At 34.2% G+C, this 27121-nt stretch overlaps 1 protein-coding gene across 6 annotated transcripts in view; it reads right to left on the bottom strand.

Moving 5' to 3' along the window:
* The window catches only part of NBEA (neurobeachin), a 696720-nt gene that overhangs the window by 553877 nt on the left and 115722 nt on the right, over positions 1-27121 (bottom strand). For 5 of the 6 annotated variants that reach the window (XM_058547999.1, XM_058548001.1, XM_058548000.1 and 2 more), the window contains exons 9-10: positions 18122-18319; positions 17328-17461 (exon numbers count right to left, since the gene is read on the bottom strand). In XM_058547999.1, the coding sequence (XP_058403982.1) occupies positions 17328-17461; positions 18122-18319 (332 nt within the window). Of the gene's footprint in view, positions 1-17327; positions 17462-18121; positions 18320-27121 lie in introns of those variants that run through there. The other variant, XM_058548004.1, reaches the window with a different exon arrangement.

The following is a 27121-nucleotide window of genomic DNA, read 5'->3' as shown; positions in this document are numbered from 1 at the left end:
GGCTTTGCTCACCTGTGCTCAGAACCAAATCATGGCACACTCTGACCAGGGAACTCAGTGGGGTGCCAATCTGCTTGATTTGGATCCTCAAATGAGGAGTTTTGCCCGCCCAAGAGCTTGGTTTGCCCACGCCCAGGTAAGGAGCTGAGTCACAGCCCCACCTGCCATGGAGAGGGTCTCCCAGCCATATCTCACCAGAGGGCTGCTGGGAACACCTGGAAGCTGCGTAGCCCAGCAACACTTGAGCCGAGAGAGGCAGGTGTACAGAGCTGATCATTCCCAGAGCAAAGCCATTCTAGATGGAGGGTTCTTGTGCTATGCACAAGTAGAGGGAGTAATTCACAGTGTAGCTCCTGGCCCCTCTCAACCAGAGAGTCTAACTGGGAAATTAAGAGGTGTCTGTAGCAGCTCCTCCCCTTCTCACCCAGACAAGAAAGCTGAGACACAGCTGTAACCACCTGCTATGGCTCCCAGCCCCATGTGATCAGAAGGGCTGGCAAGAACACCTGGAAAATGCAGTCCAGCAGCACTTGAGCCAGAAGAAGGGCAAGCAGAGCCCATAGTTTACAGAGCAAAGCTAGTGGACCTGTTTGGCCAGGGAACATGGGGCATGGGTCGGCTTGAGTTAAGAGAACAAAGAGCTTTACCAGCCTTAGAGCTACATCCGCTACTGTATCTGGGCAAGGAAACTAATTCACAGCCCTGCTCATTACCAAATACAACCTCCAGAAACACTACCTGCCCAACCAGGGAAGCTAACTAGAGCACAAGGGAAACTGCATAGCCCATCCAAAAGCCCTGTTTACTGTGGCACTTGAACAGAGAGCTTAGCCCATGGCTTTCTCAATCTGCAGAGCAAAACCAGTGGTCTCATCTGACCAGGGAATTTAGTGTACTCTCTTGCCTGATTTTGGTCGCCAAACAACAAGCCGTATAGGCTCCGGGTCACATCCTGCTGCCTTGCCAGAGCAGGGAAGCTAATTCACAGCCTCATCTACAACTGAATATATTACCCAATCCCAATCATCTAGTAAGCCTGACCAGAAAATAGCTTGAGGAACCCCAAGGGAATCCCCATAAGACTATAGGCAGATTTCTCAACAGAAACATTTTAGACCAGGAGAGAATGGGACAACATACTCAAAATATTGAAAGAAAAAAAATTGTCAACCAAGAATACTATACCCAGTGAAGCTGTCCTTCAGAAATAAAAAAGAGATAAAGACTTTCTTGAGCAAATAAAAGCTGAAGGAGATCATTACCAGTAGATCTGCCTTACAAGAAATGCTAAAGGGAGTAAAAGGACACTAACTAACATCATAAAAACTTTAAAAGCTAGTGTAATACTCACTAGTAATGGTAAACACATAGTCAAAGTAAGATTCTGTAATTTGGTAACGATGCTGCACAAATCACTTACAACTCTAGTTTAAAGGTTAAAAAAATGAATGTAGTAAAAATAACCATAACTACCATAATCTGTTAATAATTACACAATATAAAAAATACGTAAATTTTAACACCAATGACCTGAGGGAAAGGAGAAGTAAAAGTATAAAGTTTTGTAATTTTACCTAATTTAAGTTATCAGCTTAAAATAAGGGGTTATAACTTTAAGATATTTTGTGGTAACCACAGGGAAAAGATCTGTAGCAACTACACAAAGGAGCATGATAAAGAAGTCAAAACATACTGATACCAAAAGACAACAAAACATGAAAAAAGACTGCATGATAAGAAACAAGAAACAACAGATCTACAAAACAACCAGAGAACAATTAACAAAATGGTAATAGTAACTCCTTACCTATCAGTAATTACTTTAAATGTAAATAGATTAAATTCTGCAATCAAAAGACAGAGAATGGCTGAATGGATAAAAAAACAAGATCCAGTGATAAGCTGCCTAAAAGAGACTCACTTTAGCCTTAAAGACACATATAGACAGAGAGTGAATAGATGCAAAAAGTCATTTCTAGCAAATGGTAACCAAAAAAAAAAGCAAGGGTAGCTATACTTATATCAGACAAAAAAGACTTTAAACTAAAAATGATAAAAAGAGACAAAGAAAGTTATTATATAATGATAAAGGGGTCAATCCATCAAGAATTTATAACAATTGTAAATATTTATTCATCTAAGATTGGAGCACCTAAATATATACAGCAAAAACTACCAGAGCTAACATGAGAAATAAACAGTAACACAATAATAGTTAGGGAGTTTGATACCCCACACTCAACAATGGATAGATCATCCAGACAGAGAATCAATAAGGAAACAGAAGACTTGAACAACACTATAGACCAAATGGACCTACAGACATACACAGAACATTCTATCCAATAGCAGAATACACATTGTTCTCAAGCACACATGGAATATTTTCTAAGATAGACCATTATTAGGCCACAAACCAAGCCTTAGCAAATTCAAGAAAACAGAAATCACACCAAGTATCTTCTGCAACCACAACGACATGAAACTAGAAATCAATAACAAGAAGAAAACTGGGAAATTCACAAACACATAGAAATTAAACAACACTCTCCTGAACAAACAACGAATCAAAGAATAAATCAAAGGGAAAATAAAAAAAGTTTCTTTAGACAAATGAAAATAGAAACATAACATAGCAGCACTAATGGGATGCAGCAAAAGCAGTTCTAAGAGAAAACTTCACAGCAATAAATGCCTACATTAATAAGCAAAAAAGATCCCAAATAAAAACTTAACTGTACACCTAAGGAACTAGAAAAAGAAGAACAAACCAAGACCAAAGTTGGCAGAAGAAAGGAAACACTAAGATTAGAGCAAAGATAAACGAAATAGAGAATAGAAAAATGATAGGAAATATTAACAAAACTAAGAGTTACTTCTTTGAAAAGATCAACAAAATTGACAAACTCTTAGCTAGACTAACCAAGGGAAAAAGGAAAGGACCCAGATCAACAAAATAATAAATGAAAATGGAGACACTACAAGTGACAACACAGAAATACAAAGGATCATCAGAGGCAACTAGGAACAACTACACGCCAACAAACCGGAAAACGTAGAGAAAATGAAAAAATTCTTAGAAACATACAACTTACCAAGACTAAACCAGAAAGAAATAGAAAATGTGAATAGACCAATTACTAAGAAGAAGATTGACTCAGTAATCAAAAAACCTCCCAACAAAGAAAAGCCCAGAACTGGATGGCTTCACTGGTGAATTTTACTAAACATTTAAAGAAGAATTAACACCAATCCTTCTCAAACTCTTCCAAAAAATCAAAGAGAAGGGAACACTCCAAAACTCTTTTTATGAGACCAGCATTATCCTGATACCAAAACCAGAAAAGGAGAATACTATAAAAGAAAACTATAAAAGAAAACTACAGGCCAATATCCCTGATGAATATAGACACAAAAGTTCTCAACAAAAATACTAACAAACTAAATTGAGCAGCACATTAAAAGGATCATTCGCCATGATCAACTGGGATTTATCCCTGGGATAAAATGATAGTTCAACATATGCAAATCAATACACGTTATATCTCACATTAATGGGATGAAAGAAAAGAATCAATCATCTCAATAGATGCAGAAAAAGCAGTTGAGAAAATTCAACATCCATTGGTGATAAAAACTCTTAACAAATTAGGCACAGAAGGAACATATATTAACACAATAAAGGCCATATATGACAAGCCCACAGCTAACATCATACTTAATGGTGAAAATTTGAAAGCTTTTCTTCTAGATCAGGAGCAAGACAAGGGTGCCCACTCTCACCACCCCTATTCAATATAATACTGAAAGACCTAGCTAAAGCAATCAGGCAAGAAAAAGCAACAAAAGGTATCAGAATCAGAAAGAAAGGAGTAAAATTGTCTCTATTTGAGGATAACATGATTTTACATATAGAAAATCCTAAAGACTTGACCAGAAAATTGTTAGATCTAATCAACAAATTCAGTAACGTTGCAGGATACAAAATTAAGATACAAAAATCAATAGCATTTCTATACACTAATAATAAATTTTCTGAAAAAGAAATTGATCCCATTTACAATAGCATCAAAAATGAATTACTTAGGAATAAATTAAACCAAGGAAGTGAAAGATCTCTACTTTGAAAACTACAAGATATTGATGAAAAAAATCAAAGAAGGGGTAGTGATGTTAACAACACAGCAGAGTGAGCTGTTCCCTTTGTCTCTCTCCCTTTTGAACAACCAAATGGACATTCATTGACCAACAGAAGAAGCCTATGCAGCACAAGACACCTGACAGACACACAGCTATACATCTGAAGGTGGATTGACTGACCCTCCGGGAAGTGGCGGAAATAGGTGAGCACTCCCTACCCTCCTCCGACAGCCCTGTGCACACAAAGGATTGCTTTCTAGCCTGGCATGAACACCCAGAAAGTGGGAACGTGCCCTGAGGTGACTGTAGGAAGAGGCAGCAGCAGCCCTTAGGCCGCTGGTGATAGCTTTCCCTGCGGCAGGGGAGGAGCCCACCACGCTCCTGCAGCCCCAAGGAGTGGCCCTGGCTGGGTCTACATGAGAAGCCCCGCCCACCAAGTAGAGCAGCCCACTGGACTGCAAGCAGAGTCTGTGGCAGAACTATGCATGCCGGGGCAAGCAAACTTCAGGCCTGCATGAGCGCCCATAGTACAGCTGAGCCTTGAAAGAGGGAGTGCGACCCAGGGCAACTGCAGGAAGAGGTGGTGGCCACCCTTTACCCACTTGTGATCGCTTTCCTGGCAAGGGGGGGAGCCCACCGTGTCCCTGCAGCCCCAAGAAGTGGCCTTGGCTGGGTTCACAGGAGAAGTCCTGCCGAAAAGCACAGCAGCCTGTAGGTCTGCAAGCAGAGTCTGTGCCAGAAATAAGTGCAGTGGGGCAAGCACAATCCAGGCCTGCACACAGCACCACTGAGCCCTGAAAGAGGGAGCATGCCTTGGGGTGACTGTAGGAAGAGGTGGCTGCCACTCTTAACGCACTCATGACCGCTCTCCTGGGGGTGTCAACTGTGCCCCTGCAGCCCCAAGGAGTGGCCCTTGCTGGGTCCCCACAAGAAGCCCCACCTACAGATCTGCAAGCAGAATCTGTAGCAGAACTACTACATGTGCCAGAGCAAGCATACTCCAGGCCTGTGTGAGCGTCCATAGTACTGCTGAGCCCTGAAAGAGGAAGTGTGCCCTGGGGTGACTACAAGAAGAGGCCGCAGCCTCCCTCAACCCACTCATGAGTGCTGCGCCAGAGCAGGGGTGGGGGAAGCTCACCATGCCTCTGCGACCCCAAGGACTGGCCCTAGCTGGGTCCCCGAGAGGAAGCCATACCCATCAAGCACAGTCCACACAAGTGGCTGAATGCTCTCTAGGCCAGTGCAAGCGCCCCCAGTACCCTCACAACTTCCAGCAGACAGGGTGGGACCAGAAACTGTGCTCCTGCTCCCCTTTGTGGTAGCAGATGGAATCTACAACCTAATACTGCCACAAATGCTCCCACAAAAGATTAGTTCATCAAACACCACAAGAAACTGCAGCAACAGTTCAGACCAGAAAGAAAATGACAATTCTCTAGAAACCAACCCTGAAGGCACAGAAATTCACAATCCAAATGACAGGGAATTCAAAATGGCTGTTATAAAGAAAGTCAATGAGTTATAAGAGAAAACAGAAAAACAGTTCAGTGAGGTCAGGAATAAAATGAACCTCTTCACCCAAGAGATTGAAACTACAAAAAAAAAATCAAGCAGAAATTATGGGTATGAAAAATATAATCAATGAAATAAAAAATAATATAGAATCCGTAAAGAACAGAGCCAGTGTTATGGAGGAAAGAATTAGTGATTTAGAGGATAAAAATATAGAAATGCTACAGGTGGAGGAGGAGACAGAAATAAGATTTTAAAAAAATGAAGGAATTCTGTGAGAAATATCTGACTCAATTAGGAAAAGCAACATAAGGATCATAGGTATTCCAGAGGGAGAGGAGAGAGAGAGGAGCAGAGAGTTTGTGCAAAGAAATAATAGCTGAGAAGTTCCGAAAGCTGGGGAAGGAAGTGGATTTACAAATACACAACGCTAACAGAATGCCTAATTACATTAAGACTAAAAGACCTTCCCCAAGGCATATAAGAGTAAAACTGGCAAAAGTCAATGACAAAGAAAGAATGTTAAGGGCAGCTAGACAAAAGAAAATAACATACAAAGGAACCCCTATCAAGCTTTAAGCAGATTTCTTGGCAGAAATTCTACAAGCTAGGAGAGAATGGAATGATATATTCAAAATACTGAAAGACAAAAACTTACAGCCAAGAGTACTCTATTCGACAAAACTTCCCTTCAGATACGATGGAGAAACAAAAGCTTTCCCAGATAAACAAAAGCTCAGGGAGTTCATTGCCACTAGATTTCAGTCATAGGAGGAATATCACAAATACTTGGATAAAGAGAACAGATTAGTGGTTACCAGAGAGGATGGGGGGAGGTGGGTCAAAGGGTAAGGGACACATATGTATGGTGACAGATGATAATTAGACTACTTTGGGTGACCACAATTAAGTCTATTCAGAAATTGATAAACAATAATGTACACCCGAAATTACACAATGTTATAAACCATTATGATCTCAATAAAGTTACTGGGAAAAAAAAGAAGAAAAAAATCAAAGAAGACATAAATAAAAGAAAAACTATACCATGTTCATGGACTGGAAAAATAATATTGTTAAAATGTTAATACTACCCAAAGCCATCTATAGATTCTATGCAATCCCTATTAGGATTCCAACAGCATTTTTTACAGTAGAAAAAACTCTCCTATATTTATATGGAACCACAAAAGACTCTGAATAGCCAAAGAAATCCTGAGAAAGAAGAACAAACCAGGAGGCATCACACTTCCTGATTTCAAGCTATACTATAAAGCTATAGTAATTAAAACAGTATGGTACTGGAATAAAAACAGACAATTAGACCAATGGAACAGAATAGAGAGCCCAGAAATAAACTCAAGCATATACCATGAAGTAATATTTGATAAGCGAGCCAGGAATATTCAATGGAGAAACGTTAGTCTCGTCAATAAATCGTGCTGAGATAATTGGATATTCAAATATAAAAGAATGAAACTGTACCCCTATCTTACACCACTCACAAAAACTAACTTGAAATGGATTAAAGACTTAAATGTAAGACTGGAAACCATGAACTTCCTACAAGGAAACACAGGAATAAAGCTCCTTGACATGGGCCTTGGAAATGATTTTTTGGATATGACACCTAAAGCACAAGCAACAAAATGAAAAATAAGCAAGTAGAACTAATTAAACTAAAAAGCTTTGTACAGCAAAAGAAACCATCAACAAAGTGAAAAACAACCTACAGAATGGGAAAAAATGTTTGCAAACCACATATCTGATAAGGGGTTAATATCCAAAATATATCAAGAACTCACACAACTCAATAGCAAAAAAATAAATAACCCAATTAAAAAGAGGGCAAAGGACCGGAATAGACATTTTTTTCCAAAGAACATACACAAAAGGCCAATACGTACATGAAAAGATGCTCAACATCACTAGTCATTAGGGAAATGCAAATTAAAACCATAATGAGATATCACTTCACACTTATTAGAATGGCCATCATCAAACAAACAAAAGGTAACAAATGCTGGTGTGGATGTGGAGAAAAGGGAACCCTTGTGCATTGTTTGTAGGATTGCAAATTGGTATAACCATTATGGAAAATAGTATGGCAGATACTCAAAAATATGATCCAACAATTCCACTTCAGGGAATATATCCAAAAGAAACAAAAATGATAACTTGAAAAGATATATGTATGCCCACATTCATAGCAGCATTATTTACAATAGCCAAAACATGGAAAAAAACTACATGTCCACTGACAGATGAATGGATAAAGAAGTTATGGTGTATATATATATATATATATATATAGTTATGGTGTATTTATTATTCAACCATAAAAAATGAGGAAATCATATAATTTGCGACAACATGGATGGAGCTTGAAGGCATTATGCTAAGTGAAATAAGTCAGACAGAGAAAGATGTATGATCTCACTTACATGTGGAATGTAAAAAAAAAAATAAAACTCATAGAAAAAGAGATCAGACGTGTGGTAACCAGAGGCAGAGGCTGGGGGAAGAGGAAATGGAGGAAGGTAGTCAAAAGGTACAAATTTTCAGTTGTAAGATAAATAAGTACTAGGATATAATGTACAACATGATGACTATAGTTAACACTGCTGTATGATATATAGAAAAGTTAAGAGAGTAAATCCTAAGAGTTCTCATCACAAGGTGAAAATTTTTTTGTTTTTTTTCTTTTCCTCTTTTCTTTCTGTTGTATCTACATGAGATGAAGGATGTTAGCTGAACCTATTTCGACAATCATATCACAATATATGTAAATCAAACCATCATGCTGTATGCCTTAAACTCAATGATGTATGTCAATTATTCTCAATAAAACTGGAAAAAAAATTAAAAGCTTCTCCTCTGAGAAAGACAATCTCAAGAGAATTAAAAGACAAGCCAAAGACTGGGAGAAAATATTTGCAAAGCACACATCTGATCAAGGATTGTTATTCAAAATATACAAAGAACTCTTAAAACTAAACAATAAGAAAACAAACACTGAATTTAAAAATGGGTCAACAGACTTTTACAGACACCTCACCAAAGAAGATATACAGATGACAAATAAGCACATGAAAAGATACTCCATACCATATGCCATCAGGGAAATGCAAATTAAAACAATGAGATACCACTACATGCCTACTAGAATGGCCAAAATCCAGAACACTGACAAAACCAAATGCTGGTAAGGATGTGGAGCAACTCGAACTCTCATTCATTGCTGGTGGGAATGCAAAACTGTACAGCCACTTTGGAAGATAGTTTGGAGGTTTCTTACAAAACTAAACATATTTTTACCATATGATCCCGCAACCACACTCCTTGGTATCTACTCAAAAGAGTTATGAACTTATATCCACACAAAATCTGCATACAGATGTTTATAGCACCTTAATATATAATTGCCAAAACCTGGAAGCAACCAAGGTGTCCTTCAGCAGGTGAACAGATAAACTGTAGTACTTCCACACAATGGAATATATATTATTCAGTGCTAAAAAGAAACGAGCTATCAAGCCATGAAAAGACAGGCAGGAACCTTAACTGCATATTACTAAGTGAAAGAAGACAATCTGAAAAGGCTGCATACTGCATGATTTCAACTATATGATATTCCAGAAAAGGCAAAACTATGGAGACAATAAAAAGATCAGTGTTTGCTGGAGTGGGGAGGAAGGGTGAAGGGGTGAGAGATGAACAGGCATAGTATAAAGGATTTTTAGGGCAGTGAAAATACTTTTTATGATATTATAATGATTAATGTCATTATACTTTTATCCAAACCCATAGAATGCACAACAACAAGAGTTAACTCTAAGATAAATCATGGACTTTGTGCGATTATGATGTATCAATCTAGGTTCATCCTTGGTAAAAAATGTACAATTCTGGTAAATGATATCGATAATAGGAGAGGGTATGTACATGTGGAGAAATGGAGTATATGGAAAATCTCTGTATCTTCTTCTTGATTTTATTGTAAATCTAAAATTTCTCTAAAAAATATAAAATCTTTAACAAAAATAAATAATTTAAAAATTTTGAAAATAAAAATAATGTCAAAAGCAATAGAAGTTGTGCAGAGGAGAGGGTGATGAGTTTTTATTTGGGGCATGCTGAGGTGGAGATACTTTCCACATGGTTTGGGTATATGAGCCTAATTGGAAGGCAGCTAGAGAAAAAGTTTTGGCAGTTGTCAGCCTAGTAAATAAGATCATGGACCTAGAAACAAAATAAAACAATACCAATAAAATTACAATACTAAAGTAACTAGAATCTCCTGACGATACCTTATTAATTCTTCTCTTAAAGATTCTACTCACTGCACATAATGATCATCACATCCAGGGGAAGAAAGGGAAGAGAGACTAAACCCTCCGGAGACTCTAAGTATTATATCCACTTTCCATTAGAAATAGTCTAGGCTTCCGAGGATGAATTGTGAATATTCAAGCATATGGCAATATTTCTTGTAAAAGCAAATAATATTTATTCTAGTTTTATACTGTGTGATTATCATGAAACCAAAATGGAAGAAGCAATTTACCTTATTTATTTTTAAAAAGAATGTAAAGACATAGAAGAGTTAAAAAAAAGAATGCTATTCCATGAGTAAAATAACAATACCTTCTGTTACAAGATATGATTGAAATATTGAAGGATAGAGGATGTGGACACGCAAACTAGAGGAAAGTTAAGGCAACAAATTCAGTCAAGATGTGTCCATGGTTGCCAAAATTTCTGTAAGGAATAATTCGTCGTTTCACCTTTGCCAAAATGGCGTCTTTTTTTTTTTTTTTGTCAAAGATAAAGCAGAAGCCTTGCTTTAAGGCAGTGAAATTTACGGGGGGAAACTATGTATTGAAAACTGAAACGGCACCAAGTAATATAGTATTAAAAATAGATTTCACTAAAATTAAAGGAAACTTTATGGAAGAATTATTGTAGAAAAGCAATCGCTTATTATGAAAAACATTTTTAAATGGACTATAGGACAACAGCGCATTTAAAAATTCAATGAATCATAAGTCATAAGTCTGGAAGAAAGCAAAATGTCCTTTCTTGTTGACAGCTGACATACTCATTAAATTCCTAGATTTACTATAAAATTTATTAGATATTCTCTGAAAAAGCTCCATGGAGTAAAAAGGAGTTACCTGACAAAGAAAACAAGGCTATTTGAACATTACATTATACTTTCCCTATGTTTCAGATAGAATATTTAATATATTTTATTTTTTACTCCTTACAAATTAATTTGTACTGAATTTAATGGAATTCAACATAAATTCCATTTTACTCTAGTTAAATCTCACTAAACAAATTATTTGGTTTTTCTTCTGTCGTAGCAGTATACCTACGTCAAATACACTTTTTGTGTGTGTTTTACTTCACAAAGAATGTTTTCATTACTAATTTAGTAAACTTAAAAGAAAAAGGCAAACTAGCAAACATATATATTAAGAAGTGACAGACATACATTCTTTCTGAAAAATATAAAGAAAATAAAGAGAACATAATTTTATAGATACATATTTTAAAATATTTAAATACTTTTGGAAGCCAAATTAATAACTATATTCTACACATAAGAACAACTTCCATAAGAGAGACAATCATTATAAACAAATACTGATTTTACTTCTTTTGCCTACTGAAAGCAATCACATTTCATTTTTTATGTTAGTTGGCTTAAAAGTATGTAATAAAATTTTAACAATATATTCATATAATAGGCACTCTTCCTTGAACTAAAAATCAGGAAACATGGTCAGACAAAGGATTTTTATGTCACTTCAAAGTGTAAAGGGAAATCTGGTTTAGGTAGTTAAACACAGAAATACTGAAATTTCCAGATAATTTTGTTGGTTTACATAGGAAAATAGTGTTAATCAGGACTTTACAATGATATTTTTAATTATTAAGATGACAGCTTAATTATTAAGGGAGTAATAAAATTCAGTATAATTACTGGAATAACTTTGGTTAGCAAGTTAGTTTTTAAGAAAAAAATCTTGATTTAAGTTCACTAAACAAATTAACGAGTCATAAATATCCACATTACAAGAGGATTCTTAATAACAGGATCATTGAAATAAATGCTTTATGAGATTCCCTAAATTTTTTATACCTTATATTCCATCAAGCAGTCTAACAACCTGTATTTATAATAATTAAAAACAAAAAGACCCACTTTTATGAGAAAAATATTTACATACTTACAAAAATTCATTTAATTATCACTTGAAATTGATTTTAGTTTATAAAATTTATCAATTAAAATAGCATTAAAAATAAATTTTGGTAACACAAAATTATATCACATTAATAGACTAATATTAACTGAGGAAAGAGAGAAAATCATTAAATGCCTATTATGTACCAGACACTACAATACTTTACATATACTATCCTATTTTAATTAATGTTACAATCAAGCAAAGCTGGCATCATTAAAATCACTCCACAGATGGCAAAAGTGATTCTCAGAGTTGTCCACAGTGGTTCAGAGTGAGGGCTCTGGAGTCAGGTTTTCCAGGAATAGAATCCTGGTTCCGCCACTTAAGTCTCTGTGACCTTGAGCAACTTATTCAATTTTTCTCTCCCTCATCAGCAGAACAGGATTAGACAAGATAAAACAATTACAAACAGTGACTGGCACATAGTAAGTACTCAGTAAACGCTGTGTGCTACCTACATACCCATGGACATCCCCATCACCTAAGAGCAGATAGTACATAATAGAACCCCGGTTTGAGCCTTAATCTGTCTGACACCATAAGAACACCTGCCCTTTGCATCACGGTCTCTAAGGAGAACTACTTAGTGCAGTTTTAGTTGTTTGATTATACAAAAGGTTATTTTATCTTGTGCCAGAAAACATATCTTTTCACAGCAAATTCTTCCTAAGTCACACAGTGAGGAAGATTTTTGTTTTGTTTTGTGTCACATATAGAATTTATTATCACATGTTCTTAAAAAAAAGGGGAGTGGGCCAAATTTGAGAAGGCTACATCATTTGCAGTCAACCTACATGATCATCCAAATCAAAGAAAAATGAAATTTCTAGTTTATTGAGTCACTCTTAGACACAAAATACAAAAGATATGATTACTTCAAGATTGGAATTACACTTCTTAAGATAATTTATTAATCATTTGTTCATTCTTCTAGTCATTAGATAAACTATTTATTTAATGTCTAGTAAAAGGCAATTTCTTTAGTTATTGCTCTCAGTATTCACTAGACTGAGCGGGATCCACTAGTCCAATATAAAATAGTAAGATAGTTTTAGTCCCCGAAAAATGATAAAACATCCAAATAGCTTTGATCACTTGGCAGAATTACTCAAGGTGATCATAGTGCTTGAAAATAATTATGAATAGGATGAAATCACACCAGTAACTACAAGTTGGCCTAATTTACTTATTCAAAAACAGATCACATCAAAAATACTGTATGTGTTGCCACAAACTACTTAACTCAGTTGAATAATATTGATCTACTCCTTTTGTTGATTAATTTCTTTGTGCCATGATAAAAGCTAACTACACATTAAAAGAAAAGGCAATAAAAAGTGTTACTCCTGGAGATTTAAATATTAAGGGGGTAGCTATACAAAATCCAAAACCCAGCTGAAGAAAAATCATCTTAAACCTTTCTAGGCTTTCTATGACTTGGTGTTAGCTTCAAAACTTGAGTTAACACATTCCTCAATTTTAATCCACTGTATCTAGAAAATGAGGTGATAGTTGAAAACCAATTTTCATCACTACAACTGAAATTCAAAATATAAGTCCTACTTAATTACTTAAGTAATTTTCTATTGTAAATAACATCATTGGTAGAAAGAAGTTCAAATAGAAAATAATACGGCCCCTATTATAACAAACAATTTCTCTAAGATTGATGATATACAATATTTTTTAATATAAAACTATAGTATTAAGAGAAAATCTTGTTGATCACCCAGCCCACTGTCATCATCATAACAAAAAACAGCACGTACTGAGTGTTTAATACGTTGATCTATATATTTTATTGCATTTAATCTAAATAACCCAACAAGTTATTATTATTCCAGTTTTATAAGAGTGGAAACTAAAGCACAAAAAAGTTAACGAACACTCACAGGTGCACTAAAAATAAATAGTAAACTCGGGATTGGAACCCAAGTTTAAGTCCACACATATAACAACTATAATACACAGACGTCATGATCAAACAAAGCCACAAAAATTCTCCTGCACAAATAAAGCCTATTTTTTTAAAGGCTCCAGAAAATAAGATTATTCCCTCAATAAATTATTTCAATACTAAGCCCCTTATATAGAGTAAAACTCATCAGGGTTTATAACAATGGTATATTAGTGCCAACAGAGGTAAGGCTTATAGAAACAGTAAAAAGTTTCATAAAAAGGGACTACTGAGTGGAGGAAAGTACATGGAAACTAAAATGCTTCAGCTTACAACACAGAAGGCAGAGAAATGACTTATTTTAGAGCTTCGCTCAATCTCTCCAAAAAGTAATTAAGAATTAGATAATACAGATCTTCCTCGACTTATGATGGGGTTCTGTCCCAATAAACCCATTGTAACTTGAAAATATCGTTAAGTCGAAACGCATTTAAAATACCTAATCTACCAAATACCATAGCTTAGCCTAGCCTACCTTAAATGTATTCAAAACACTTAAACTGCAGTTGGGCAAAATTATCTAACACAAAGCCTATTTTATAATAAAGTGTTGAATATCTCATGCAGTTTATTGAATACTGTACTGAAAGTGAAAAACAGAACGGTTCCAAGTGTATTGGCTATTTACCTTCATAATGCATGGCTAACTGGGAACTGCCCAGCATCACTCTTTGGGCAGAGAATATTGTACGGCATATCACTAGCCCAGGAAAAGATCAAAATTCAAAGTAGGGTTTCTAGTGAATGTGTATTGCTTTCGCATCACTGCAAAGTCAAAAAATCATAAGTCAAACCATTGTAAGTCAGGGACCATCTGCACTGCAATTTTTGGCATGTATTTATTATGCAAACAAATTTTCAAAAAAGTGCATATTGAGGGCCAGCCTGGGTGGCGTAGTGGCTAAGTTTGCACCCTCCACTTCAGCAGCCTGGGGTTCGCGGGTTCAGATCCCAGGCGCGGACCTATACACAGCTCATCAAGTCATGCTGTGGCAGCGTCCAAACTAGAGGAAGACTAGCACAGATGTTAGCTCAGGGACGATCTTCCTCAAGCAAAAAGAGGAAGATTAGCAACAGATATTAGCTCAGGGTCAATCTTCCCCACCAAAAGAAAAAAGTGCATATCGAATTTTCTCTGGAAGATTTAAAAACTTCATATAGATTCTCGATCATCTAGAACAATTTAATACTGCCTGAAAATAAGATGACATATCCTATTACAAGGTCTCATTTGTCTCTACGAATTTACGATATAGCTGTAAAACAAAAAAACTCTACCAACCCTTGCACCCTTGTGCTATAGTTTGTTCTCCAAACAAAGGGAGAAATCCATTTAACAATGTGTCTTTAACATTTTAAAAACCGAAAGACTGTATCACTGATGCACACATTTGTCTATAATGGTACCCTTCAAAACTTTAAATGACAGAAGACTGTATTACTAATATACACAATTGTCCACAAAAGAGCCAACCTCAGACATCAAGGGCTTTGAAACAATCAACGAAAAAGAATTAGACAAGAATCAAAATAGCACATAACTGAATCACAGGGTAGCCTGCAATTGGGTATATATCATTATTTTTAAAGAGGACAGTCATATCTTTCTTATTATGTTTTCTATTGGCTGTAAACTAAGAACATATGTATTGCTGAAAAAGTTGAAGTTATTTATTACAGGGAAAAATTAAGATGAATGATATAAAAGAACTAAAAACAAATCAAAATGAAAATCAGAATTCTGACCCCTCAAACTGCCTTTTATTTACATGATGAAACAAATACAATTTAAATACCAAAATATAATATAAACACTAAAATGAGTTTTGAAGACAGGCAATGAAAAATAACCATATGCCTTGGATGAATGGACCAGATAACCTGTTAAATATGGTTTTAGCTCTAAGATTTTATAATAGCTATTCACAATGATATGAATTATTGTGATAATTTTTGTTATAGCATTTCAAAGTGTATAATATTTCTAATTTTTCTTCACAAAGCAACAAATTCCATTTCACGTTAAAATAAATATGGATTTAATATTAATTCATAAAGAATATTTAAATTACACATGGAGTTTTCTACTGGCTACTTTTATCTCTAACTTCTTTTCATAGTACTTATTAGGTTTTAAATTATTGATCTTAATGTGTACTGATTCACTTAGATGATAAAGAGCAAAACATTTTGAATTTAAATCCAGGACTGGGATTTAAAGTTTCAGTTTTCCAATAGACTGATCTGCCTCCCAATGAAATTATGTAAGATCTCATAGCAAGTTGTATCACAGCAGGGCATGACCTCTGGATTCCTTCTCGCTTCAAAGTTTTTCACTTCAGAACTCCAACCTTTTTTATACTACATTGATATAAAAGAAAGCATGACCCATACATGGAAACTGAATATTGTAAACGTACAGGTCACATTTATATTTACATTTATACTTGACATAAAGATGGTCTCAATACAGGGACATTGCTATTAGAAATTCTAAAAGATAATTTTAATAGCTAATTTAGATAATAAATATGAAAAAATCATATGTTACATTTCAATGGACTTTAAATTTTGCCCATCTTAGCTTCATTCACCAGTTTTTCTATCACTTTAAAATTGGATGACCCATGGAGAATTTCATGTACATGGAGAATCTCATGTATATGTGTATATACTAATGAAGCATTCCTATATTACTTTTGGAGTAAAAATTAATGTTTACCTATATAACTTTCCCTTTAAATTCTCCAAACATAGCAAAGTACACAATCAAATAGCTGTTAAAATTCACAATTAACTTCTTACGTATGTGATTCTAAGATATAACATTAAATCAGAGTTTGCTGTATGAGGTATTTTTTAATAAAAAGGAGGGAAGCTACAAAATTTAACATGAAATCAACCTCATTTGAAGGTATTTAATTTTCATGTAAACACGGATATGCCACTTGTTAGATTTGGGTTCTCAAATATAAACTATAAATATAAAAAAGCTAATATTAATTAATCTTGTGCTACTCCTATGATAATAGCATTACAAAATAACACCAGTATTTAAGATATAAATTACATAACTGTTATTAAATACTATTCTTGCAAATAAACTTTACCCTAGTAATTTTCTTTAACCTGACAGGACAATCCAAACCATGAGTATTTGCAAAGCATAAGGTCAGAACTAACATTTTTTCTCAACTGCATATTATAATCACTATGCTATATCTGGTAATAATTTTTTATTTACTATCAATGTCACTCCTTTATGGTAACGAAAAATCTAAGAGTCAAGTTTTTTAATACTGTGTGAATATATAACTGCCTTAGTCCTAAAGAAAATCTTATTAGCACTTGAAGGATAAAAACCAAATATCATAATACATTTACACAGCACTGAGTATTCCATGCATAATCTAAGTGTGTAAAAAATATCAGAAATTATACATTCAAAGAAAACTTACCAGACAGTTGTTTCCACTTGACTGTCATTCAGCTGCCGATTGTCCAATTGGGCAAACAGTGGGAAAAGCACTTGAATCCCTCCAATTGAATGAATTGCACTATGAATTGAATGTGTTACTATAGCCTTCACATCCTATGTTCAAAAACAAAAATGCTTATTAAATTTCTAAAGCATAATGTTATCACTATTTCCTTGTTCCAAATAACTTTGTATTAGTTAAATGACAGACATTTTAAAAGCCCTCCATTATATAATTTCTGATACACACATAAAACAAAACACATAGACATTTTAAAAGCCCTCAATTATATAATTTCTGATACACATATAAAATAAAAATTAAAATAACTTTGCTAATCACTTTTAAATTTGAAATTCTTGAGATTTTTACACTGAAAGTAAGAAGCTATAAATCAAAAGCTATTTTAGAATAAGAAATACTATTAACAAATTTAAAGACAGGTAATTTTTGTGTTAGACAATTATACTAATACATTCTTGAAGCAAAGTATATTTTTATATCTAACAACTATCTGTCAAGCTAATCAATTGATTTTATTTCAAAGAATATGGAACATGCAAGATAATAGAAATGACAATTTCCTACTAAGGAGACAAGTCCAAGGTAAAATACATTGCCAAAACAAAGGTAGAAAGCAAAAATATTCAAAAAACTAGAAAACCCAAAAAGAAAAACAAACACCAATTGCAGATTTACAGATGAGCAATGTTTAATATGTAAAATACAGATATTTGTTAATGCTAATGAAAACTAAGCTACTATTCACCCACCTGGAGCATTAGAGCATGTGGCGAATGCACAAAAATTGATGCATTTTCCTTTGGTGATGATTCCAGGCATAGCTGAGCATCAGTTGCCTTAGCGTTATACGTAAATGCAATACTACTTGCAAGTTTCCCATCATACAGAACCTGTTTATGATGTTCTGCCAAATGAATATCACTCTCAGATTTAAACTTGAAGGTGCTCTGAAAAAACAAAACTAAATTAAACACTCTTTTTAAATGTAACATAATAAAACTCTAAAGTTTTAAATTAAAGAAACATTTAAGATAATAAACAATTTGTTGTGACCTTTCCACGTGTCAGGCATTTGTCAGTGGTATTACATTATTTTGTTATTATCATTTCTGATCTATGAGAGTTAAGTTTTATTATGTTAATAAACACACTCATATCTTCATATTCTCATCTTTATTAAGTTTTTGATTATTTACAAAATAATTTTATTAGAAAAAATATAAAGCCAGATGATATTAAGTGTAAATAGGATTTTGCTTTAATACTTCATAACATAAATTTTTCTTGTTAACACTTTCAAAAGTATAAGTAAATAGTGCCTAGCACATGAATTACTTATATCGAAAAATGACTATCATTTGAGACTATAAAAAAATGTTTATATGCATAAACAAATAAGACAAATCTCTATGTCTTTACTATAAAAATGATGTCAACATATTAAATGTCAATGCTACTGCATAAAATTATCACAATAGCCATGCTAAACCCAGAAGAGAAGTTCATTAAAACATGTTACCACTTTGTCTGAAGGAAAAGAAATAAAGATGTACCAGCTGTAATAAGAAAGGTATTGATAGGAACGGTTAAAATTTCTCTGCAGATGTGAACCTGACAATGACAATAATATTTAACCTTTCCAACAATCACATGATATCAGTATTATTATTATTTTTAATTTACAACTATGAAAACCAAATGTTAGAGAAATTAAGATCTAGAAGGGATGGTGCTATGACAAAATGCCAAGTCTTCTGACTCACAGGTAACATTAATGGATTAATAGTGAAGTGATGTGGATTATAATCCAGGTTCTGCCATTAATTATCTCTTGACCCTTACTTAGAGTCAAAAAAATCATTTAACTAATGTGACTCCAATTTCCTCACTCTAATGTTATAGTAAGATTAAACCAAATGTTCCAAACTCAAGTTCTTATAGAAGGCAAATACATATGTGTATACATGAAGGGCCAAGTAGGGACTTCTTAAAACTAGAGAGTGCGTGTCCTGTCTATAAGTGGTCCCTACTGCACAGTTCAAGTGATCATTGTACCATGTTGCCAATTCTTCCATACTTTTCAAGAGAAACATGAAATCTGGATTTTCATATAAAATCACCTAATTTTTAATTTAATCCAAACATTTTAAAACATTGTGCAGACCAAACATGTCAGGCCAAATTTAGCCAGTTTTCTAACTCTGGACTAGTATTTAAACAGCCTTTCTAACTTGAACCTGAATGCAAACCGTTAATTATTAGGCATGTGCCAAGACAAGAGCAGCATGGATAATTAAAAGTTTTTGTATATGCGGCTATGGATGGTACTTTTTATTTTTTAAACCTAAGTATATTTACTGATATTAGAAATAAGTTAACAAAATCACACTATTTTGGATCAGACCTTTGTTCTCTTCTTAATTAAACAGAACGCAGATCATTATCTCTCACCTCAAAGTTTCAAAATTTAATCTCTTTTATAACTCATAGATAAGACACTTCTCAAACCAGAGGTAACAGTTAGATTTAAAATATGTCCTTGTTTAAATAAAGATTCAATTTCTATCCCTAATGTACTAAAGAATAGGTGACAATTACAACAGAAAATTGAAACAAAAGAGTTTTTAAAAAAAAATCAATATTTGAATAAAATTATGAGTTAACTATATTAGATAGTAATATTGGCAATATGAAACCCATCTAACTGCCTTCTTCACTGGTTGCCTTGGTACTGCAAAAGAAACGTTTTAATATGTATTTCAGTAAGATCATAAATGCTCAAAATGTTTAATATTTGTGTTTCTAACCCAATCATTTTAAAGTAAAATTGCACAAACATGTTAGATTTTGACTTACATTGAGGAACACTGATCAAAAGCAGAATTAATTATTTTGGAGGAGTAAAGCATAGTTAATTAGTAGAAGTAAAATTATTTAACTGAGAGAATTTGGGGAAGAGTATACAGGACATTTAGACACTGGAGAAGCAGATCAAAAACAGAAGAGGAGAGACTACAAGAGATGGATGAGCGAAGGGTAGAGTTGGAGTTTAACCAAGTTGAGTTGTGCTGCCTCCTTATGTTGATGATATTATACTAGGAAAAGCAATGTGTAAATGATGGGAATAGCAACTGGAGGAAGCACAACATTATGCTCTAGCTAGTCGAGCTACCTTAAATTAAGGATTTTTTGGGTTTGAAACTAAAAGCAAAAGCAACAAAAGCAAAAATAAACAAGTGGGACTACATCAATCTAAAAAGCTTCTGCACAGCAAAGAAAACCATCAACAAAATAAAAAGGCAACCTACTGAATAGGAGAAAATATTTGCAGATCATATATCTGATAAGGGATTAATATCCAAAATATATAAAAAACTCATAAAACTCAACAGCAAAAAAACTATCTGATTTAAAAAATGGGCAGAGGATCTGAATAGAAATTTTTCTGAAGAAGACATACAGATGGCCAACAGGTACATGAAAAGATGCTCAACATCACTAGTCATCAGGGAAATGCAAACCAAAACCACAATGAAATATCACCTCATACTTGTTAGAACGGCTCTTATCAAAAAGACAAGAGATAAGTGCCGGAGAGAATGTGGAGGGAATTCTTGTGCACTATTGGTGGGAAAGTAAATTGGTGCAGCCACTATAGAAAACAGTATGGAGGTTCCTCAAAAAATTAAAAATAGAACTACCATACGATTCAGCAATTTAACTTCTGGACATTTATTCAAAGAAAAAGAAAACACTAACTCAAAAATATATCTGCACTCCCTTGTTCACTGCAGCATTATTATAATACCCAAAATATGGAAGAAACCTAAGTTTCCATAGACAGATGAATGGATAAAGAAAAGGTGGTACACACACACACACACACACACAGGAATGTTCTTAGTCATAAAAAAGAAGGAAATCTTGTCATTTGCAACAACATGGATCTTGAGTACATTATGCTAAGTGAAATAAGTAAGAAAGAGAAAGAGAAATATCATATGATCTCTGTTATATGTAAAATCTAAAAAAAAAACTGAACTCACACATATAGAGAATAGATAGGTGGTTGCCAGAGGCAGGGGGTAGAGGAAAGCAAAATGGGTAAAGGGGGTCAAAAGGTACAAACTTCCAGTTATAAATAAGTCATGGGGATGTAATATACAGCATGGTGACTATAGGTAATAATACTGTATTGTATATTTGAAAGGTGCTAGAAGAGTCGATGTTAAAATTTCTCATCACAGGAAAAAAAATTTTGTAACTATAGATGGTGTTAGATGTGAACTAGACTTCTTGTGGTGATCATTTCACAATATATAAAAATATCAAACCTTTATGTTGTACACCTTAAACTAATACAATGTTATGTGTCAATTATACCTCAATAAAACTGGAAAAAAAGCTTTAAAATTTTTTTTAAAAAATATTGTATTGTCAGTTCTGTACAGGACAATACAGACAATCCCCAACGTAACAATGGTTCAACTTAGGATTTTTCGACTTTATGATGGTGTGAAAGCTACACACATTCAGTAGAAACTGTACTTCAAATTCTGAATTTTGATCTTTCCCTGGTCTAGAAATATGCAGTATAATACTCTCTTGTGATGCTGGGCAGCGGCAGCAAGCGGCAGCTCCCAGTCAGCCACGTGATAATGAAAGTAAACAACTGATTCACTTACAACCATTTTGTACCCATACAACCATTCTGTTTTTCGCTTGCAGTACAGTATTCAAACATGAGGTTTTCAACACTTTATTATAAAATAAGCTTTGTGTTAGATGACTTTTCCCAACTGTAGTTTAATGTTAGTGTTCTGAGCATTTTTAAGGTAGGCTAGGCTAAGCCATGATACGGTTTGGTAGGGTAGGTGTATTAAATGCATTTTCGACTTAACAATATTTTCAACTTACAATGGGTTTATCAGGAAGTAACCCCATCACAAGTAGAGGAAGATCTGTAGTTAAAAGCATTAGCTTTCAGCCAGCCCTGATGGCCTAGTGGTTAAAGTTTGGTGTGCTCCACTTCAGCAGCACTCATCTGTCAGGAGCCATGCTGTGGTGGCAGCTCACATAGAAGGACATACAACTAGAATATACAACTATATACTGGGGCTTTGGGAAAGAAAAAAAAAAAGAAGATTGGCAAAAGATGTTAGCTGAGGGAGAATCTTTCCCAGAAAAAATAAAAATAAAAAATAAAACCAGTTAGACTTGAGTTTGAATCTCAACTCTATCACCTAGTAGATGTGTATCCATCCACAAGTTATTTACCTCTCATCTGTTACACACCTAACACATAAAATAAATAGAGTACTTTGAACAATACCTGGTTCTTCAAAAGCAACTCACAACGGTAGCTGCTATTATTACTACCTCCTTTTCTATATAATATTATACAAACATTTTTCTCTGTTAAAATTTTTTCATAATCAGTATTCATAACATTTACCATAAAATTTATGGAATGGCATATTGCACCTATGACAGTAGACATCCAGATATCTATGACATGGTAAGTAGCTAATGAGGCAAAGCCTCATTGAGCAGAACGCTAATCGCCCAAACTGAAATTACTTAACATAAATATGAGAAAATGTGCCAGAGCACTGCTACACTCAACAAAACTAAGTTCATCTAATTGCTACAAGAGCAGAGGCACGTTATTTTCTAATACTAATCTCTGAAAACTTCACCAATGTCCAGAATATAGCCATTTTCCACTGAATTTATGTAGACTAACACATATATGACAATACCTATTGCTCTTCTCAGAATCACTATGTGACAAGTGTTGTTGATATTAACATGTTAATGACATTGCAATATTCAATGAATCATATTTCCTGATGTATAATTAAGAGAATGTTGCCACCTGTACACTGTACAATTATCCCTTCAAAATGAATAATCCACCTGAATTCATTTAAAAAATTAACATTCATACTCTAATATCTACATTTCCAAGCTTCTCTAGGAAAATACATAAAGAGGATCAATCCATTCTCCTGTTGCAAATTTTTTGAGAATTCCACATGACTGGAAACTCAAATTCACTATTTTGATATTCAAAGCCTTTAATAACCTGGTTTCAACTCACTATAATCATCCTCACATTCCACCATAAATCACTCCACCTACTGTGTATTCTACCATAAAGCCATGCCTGACTATGGATCAACCCATAAACACATCCTATACTCCCTTGCCCTCTGTCTCACATTCTCATCATCATGTCCTGCTCATCCTCTGAAACTGATTTTTCAAGAACCCTAAAAAACTTCCTTCTCTACAAAGAGTTCCTAAATCCTCTGTAGCTGGAATTAATGACCCTTCCATAAAACTTTAATAGTATTTGCATTATATTCCCTATATGATACACATACCAACTTTGAATTATAAACATTTAAGTATATAATTATTCTTATAAACAGAGTATAAGCTTAACCATTTTTAATCCCCAAAGTTTAGAACACTTCCTTGAATATAATAAATGTTTGATATATTGCTGAATTTTATTCAATGGCATGCCCTACAATCATTATTACCGTCCCCTGAAAAATAAGAGTGTAGAAGAAAGAAAAGATTATGGTCACATGCATGCCAATAAATGGCAAATGGATTAGCACAGAAAATTTCAATGCATGAAGTGAAGTTGGTACTTCAACGTAGTGGAAAATGATTAAATAAATCAAATCTTAAAAAGTTGCCACAATGGCATATATCTAATTAGTAGAAGTGCCAAGTACTAGCACTATAATCACTGCAATATTCTAAATACTAAACAAGAGAAACACATCACTGATACAAACCAATATCAAAGAGACAATGATAAAAGATATACTTTATAGAAATGATTTGACTGGAAAAATGTGTGAATAATTATAACCTAGTAGAGGAAAACACTGCAATTTCTATACCACTACTGTCATTTATTTGTACAATAATTACTGAACACCTGAGGATGTGGGCATAAACCCACGATCACTGAACCAACAAAGTTTCAAAGTATCAAATAACTGTGTGACCTCTGGAACCTCTCTTCTGCTACTGGTAACACCTGCTTTCTGCTAAGGCTCATGGAGTCTCACACTATAAATGCGCAGCTCTGCCCTCGGCAAAAGACCCACAATGAACCCTCCCAAAGACTTCTGTCCATACCCCAACAGCTTTCTCCTTTTCAGAATCCTATCCCACAAGTTCCAGCTGTTTCAGCAGTTCTGAATTCTGATCTCCTCAGCTTAGGAGGACAACCCTGCTATGCTAGGCCTCCACCTTCTTGCGCCTCAACAAAAATACTGACCCCAGGCAGAGAGCTGGGGTGAATATCAAGCTCCTCTTAAATGTTTTCCTACTCTCAAGGATCTGAGGCTGTGCTATGTATATTGACAAATGTCTAAAAATAGATGTTTTTGTATATTTTGTCCATTTTTGTAGTTATTTACAGTGGCAGGGCACATTCAGTACTAGTTACTCTATCATGGACAAAATCAGAAATCAGGTTGAATGCTTTTAAAATTTATTAATTAAGCAAGAAAGTTTTGGAAAACACGTTTTAAAAGATTTTCGGCAAATTCTAATTTTCATCCTCATAGGAAAAACACACTAGTGAAAGAGTACCAACGGATCAAAAAAAAGAAACCCAAGAAAACAAAATACCATAACATTTTCAGTTCAATGAATCCATAAGACGTAATTGAGGGAAGCCGATTTTTCCCCACCAAAAGAAACAAAAATCACTTAATCTTTAAGAATTTCAAACTAATCTTAGAAGTTTCATGAGCCTGACTGAATTGGTTTTAAAGCTTCTATAAAGCATTTCCCAGTTGCTGCAATGAGAATCCTTCTCCATGATCACACAGGACATAGTGTCCACAGATTACATCACGATCCTAAGTTCAATAAACTTTCCTTTTTAGCTTTTTCTGTCTTCCTCCCTTATTTGGTTATAAGCTCTTTAAAGGTAATATACAGTTTTGCATCTCCCATAATACCTATAATAGCACTCTGTGCGTAGAAATGCTTCAATAAATGTTCTCTGAATTGTAAAGTTGTATGAGGAAATTCATCCTAATGGAATGATTTTAGTTGTTCTTCTAGTCACTTTAAAACTACATTTAAATGACTTTTCCTTATTCAAAGAAAATTCAGAAATTTAGAATAAAGTTATCCATTCCTAACTCTTAAGATTAAAAATATACCACACTATTTCATCTTCCTTGATTTTGGTCTTCCTTCTGGATTCAATTCAATCATAAATCTCATTTTCTACTACTGCTAAAATCCATTGTTTTTCAGTTTTTGTTTATTTAAATATTGTTCTTTGGCTTTTTTCAGAGGGGCTGTGCCCTTTTCATTTATTTATTGCATATATAAGAGAGTTGGTTGTTTTGAGAAACACAGCAACTGTTAAATATGAATATAAAATCACTGATATTCTTTGCCCTAGACTGAAATTCTAAGCAATAAAATTTTTTTGAGCTAAAAGTCTTATACTAATATTTACTAATTTATTTTTATAATCATCAACGAATTTAAGAAAAAAGTCCTGCAAAACATAAAAGATAGTACTCTCTTTGGCTTATGGTTACTAGCCTTTAAAAACAGTTAGTCTAAATAAGTTTACTGATTCTTCTATTCTTTTTGATCCTTTTTTTTTCTGGATGGGGGGTATTATAACTATGATGCTTAAGAACTCCGAATATCTGCTTTCTGAAAATAATGATTGAATAAAATACTGAAAAATGTATTGTAAAACACTAATTAGCTTCTCCATATCTGCAATTTTTTTTTTTCTGGTGAGGAAGATTAGCCCTGAGCTAACATCGGATGCCAATCCTCCTCTTTTTGCTGAGGAAGATTGGCCCTGGGCTAACATCCATGCCCATCCTCCTCTACTTTTACATGTGGGACACCTGCCACAGCATGGCTCAATAAGCGGTGTGTAGTCCATGCCTGGGATCCAAACCCACGAACCCCTGGCTGCTGAAGCGGAGCGTGCAAACTCAAGCACTACACAACTGGGCCGGCCCCTCCATCTCCACATTTTAACACTGCTGAAATGTATATACATCCTGTTGTCTGGAACAAAATCTTTACTTTCATTTTGTTCATACCACTTACAGTAGATTCAACAACTTCCAATAAGTTCTTTTGGAAGTTATAAAATCTTTTTGGGGAAATATAATGTAAGATGTCTAATAAAATCTATTCTTATTTGGCAAAACATTGGTTTTAATTTTTTCAGTCCATGATACAAAGTCCATAATTCTCTCCTTTGTTTTCCGGGAGCAAAAAAAATGTGCATCATAATTAATTAAACCTAACACTTTCAGATTTAAAAAAAATTCTGATGCCATTTAAATGACTGCCAATATATAATCCATTACATAAATATAATTTTCTTATCTTTACACAATTGTGGTATTTAGATTACTTCCAAGTCTTCAAAGTTATATATTAAGGCATAATAAGCATATTTGTACATAAATATCAGTATTTATTTATTGGATTATTCCTTTAAGAAGGATTTTCAGAAGGAGAATTATTATATAAAATGGTATGAGTAAGGTGGGGCTAAGAATGAGAAGTGATTGCCAATAGGTAAGTGGGATCTTTCTGGGGTGATAGAAATGTTCTAAAATTGGACTGTGGTGATATTTGCACAACTCTGTAAGTGTACTTAGAATAATTTACTTGTACACTTAAAATGAGTGAATTGGATGATGTGTAAATTATACTTCAAT

Source organism: Diceros bicornis, chromosome 9 (assembly GCF_020826845.1).
Source record: "Diceros bicornis minor isolate mBicDic1 chromosome 9, mDicBic1.mat.cur, whole genome shotgun sequence".
Taxonomy (NCBI): domain Eukaryota; kingdom Metazoa; phylum Chordata; class Mammalia; order Perissodactyla; family Rhinocerotidae; genus Diceros; species Diceros bicornis.
This window is presented reverse-complemented; position numbering and strand designations above follow the sequence as displayed.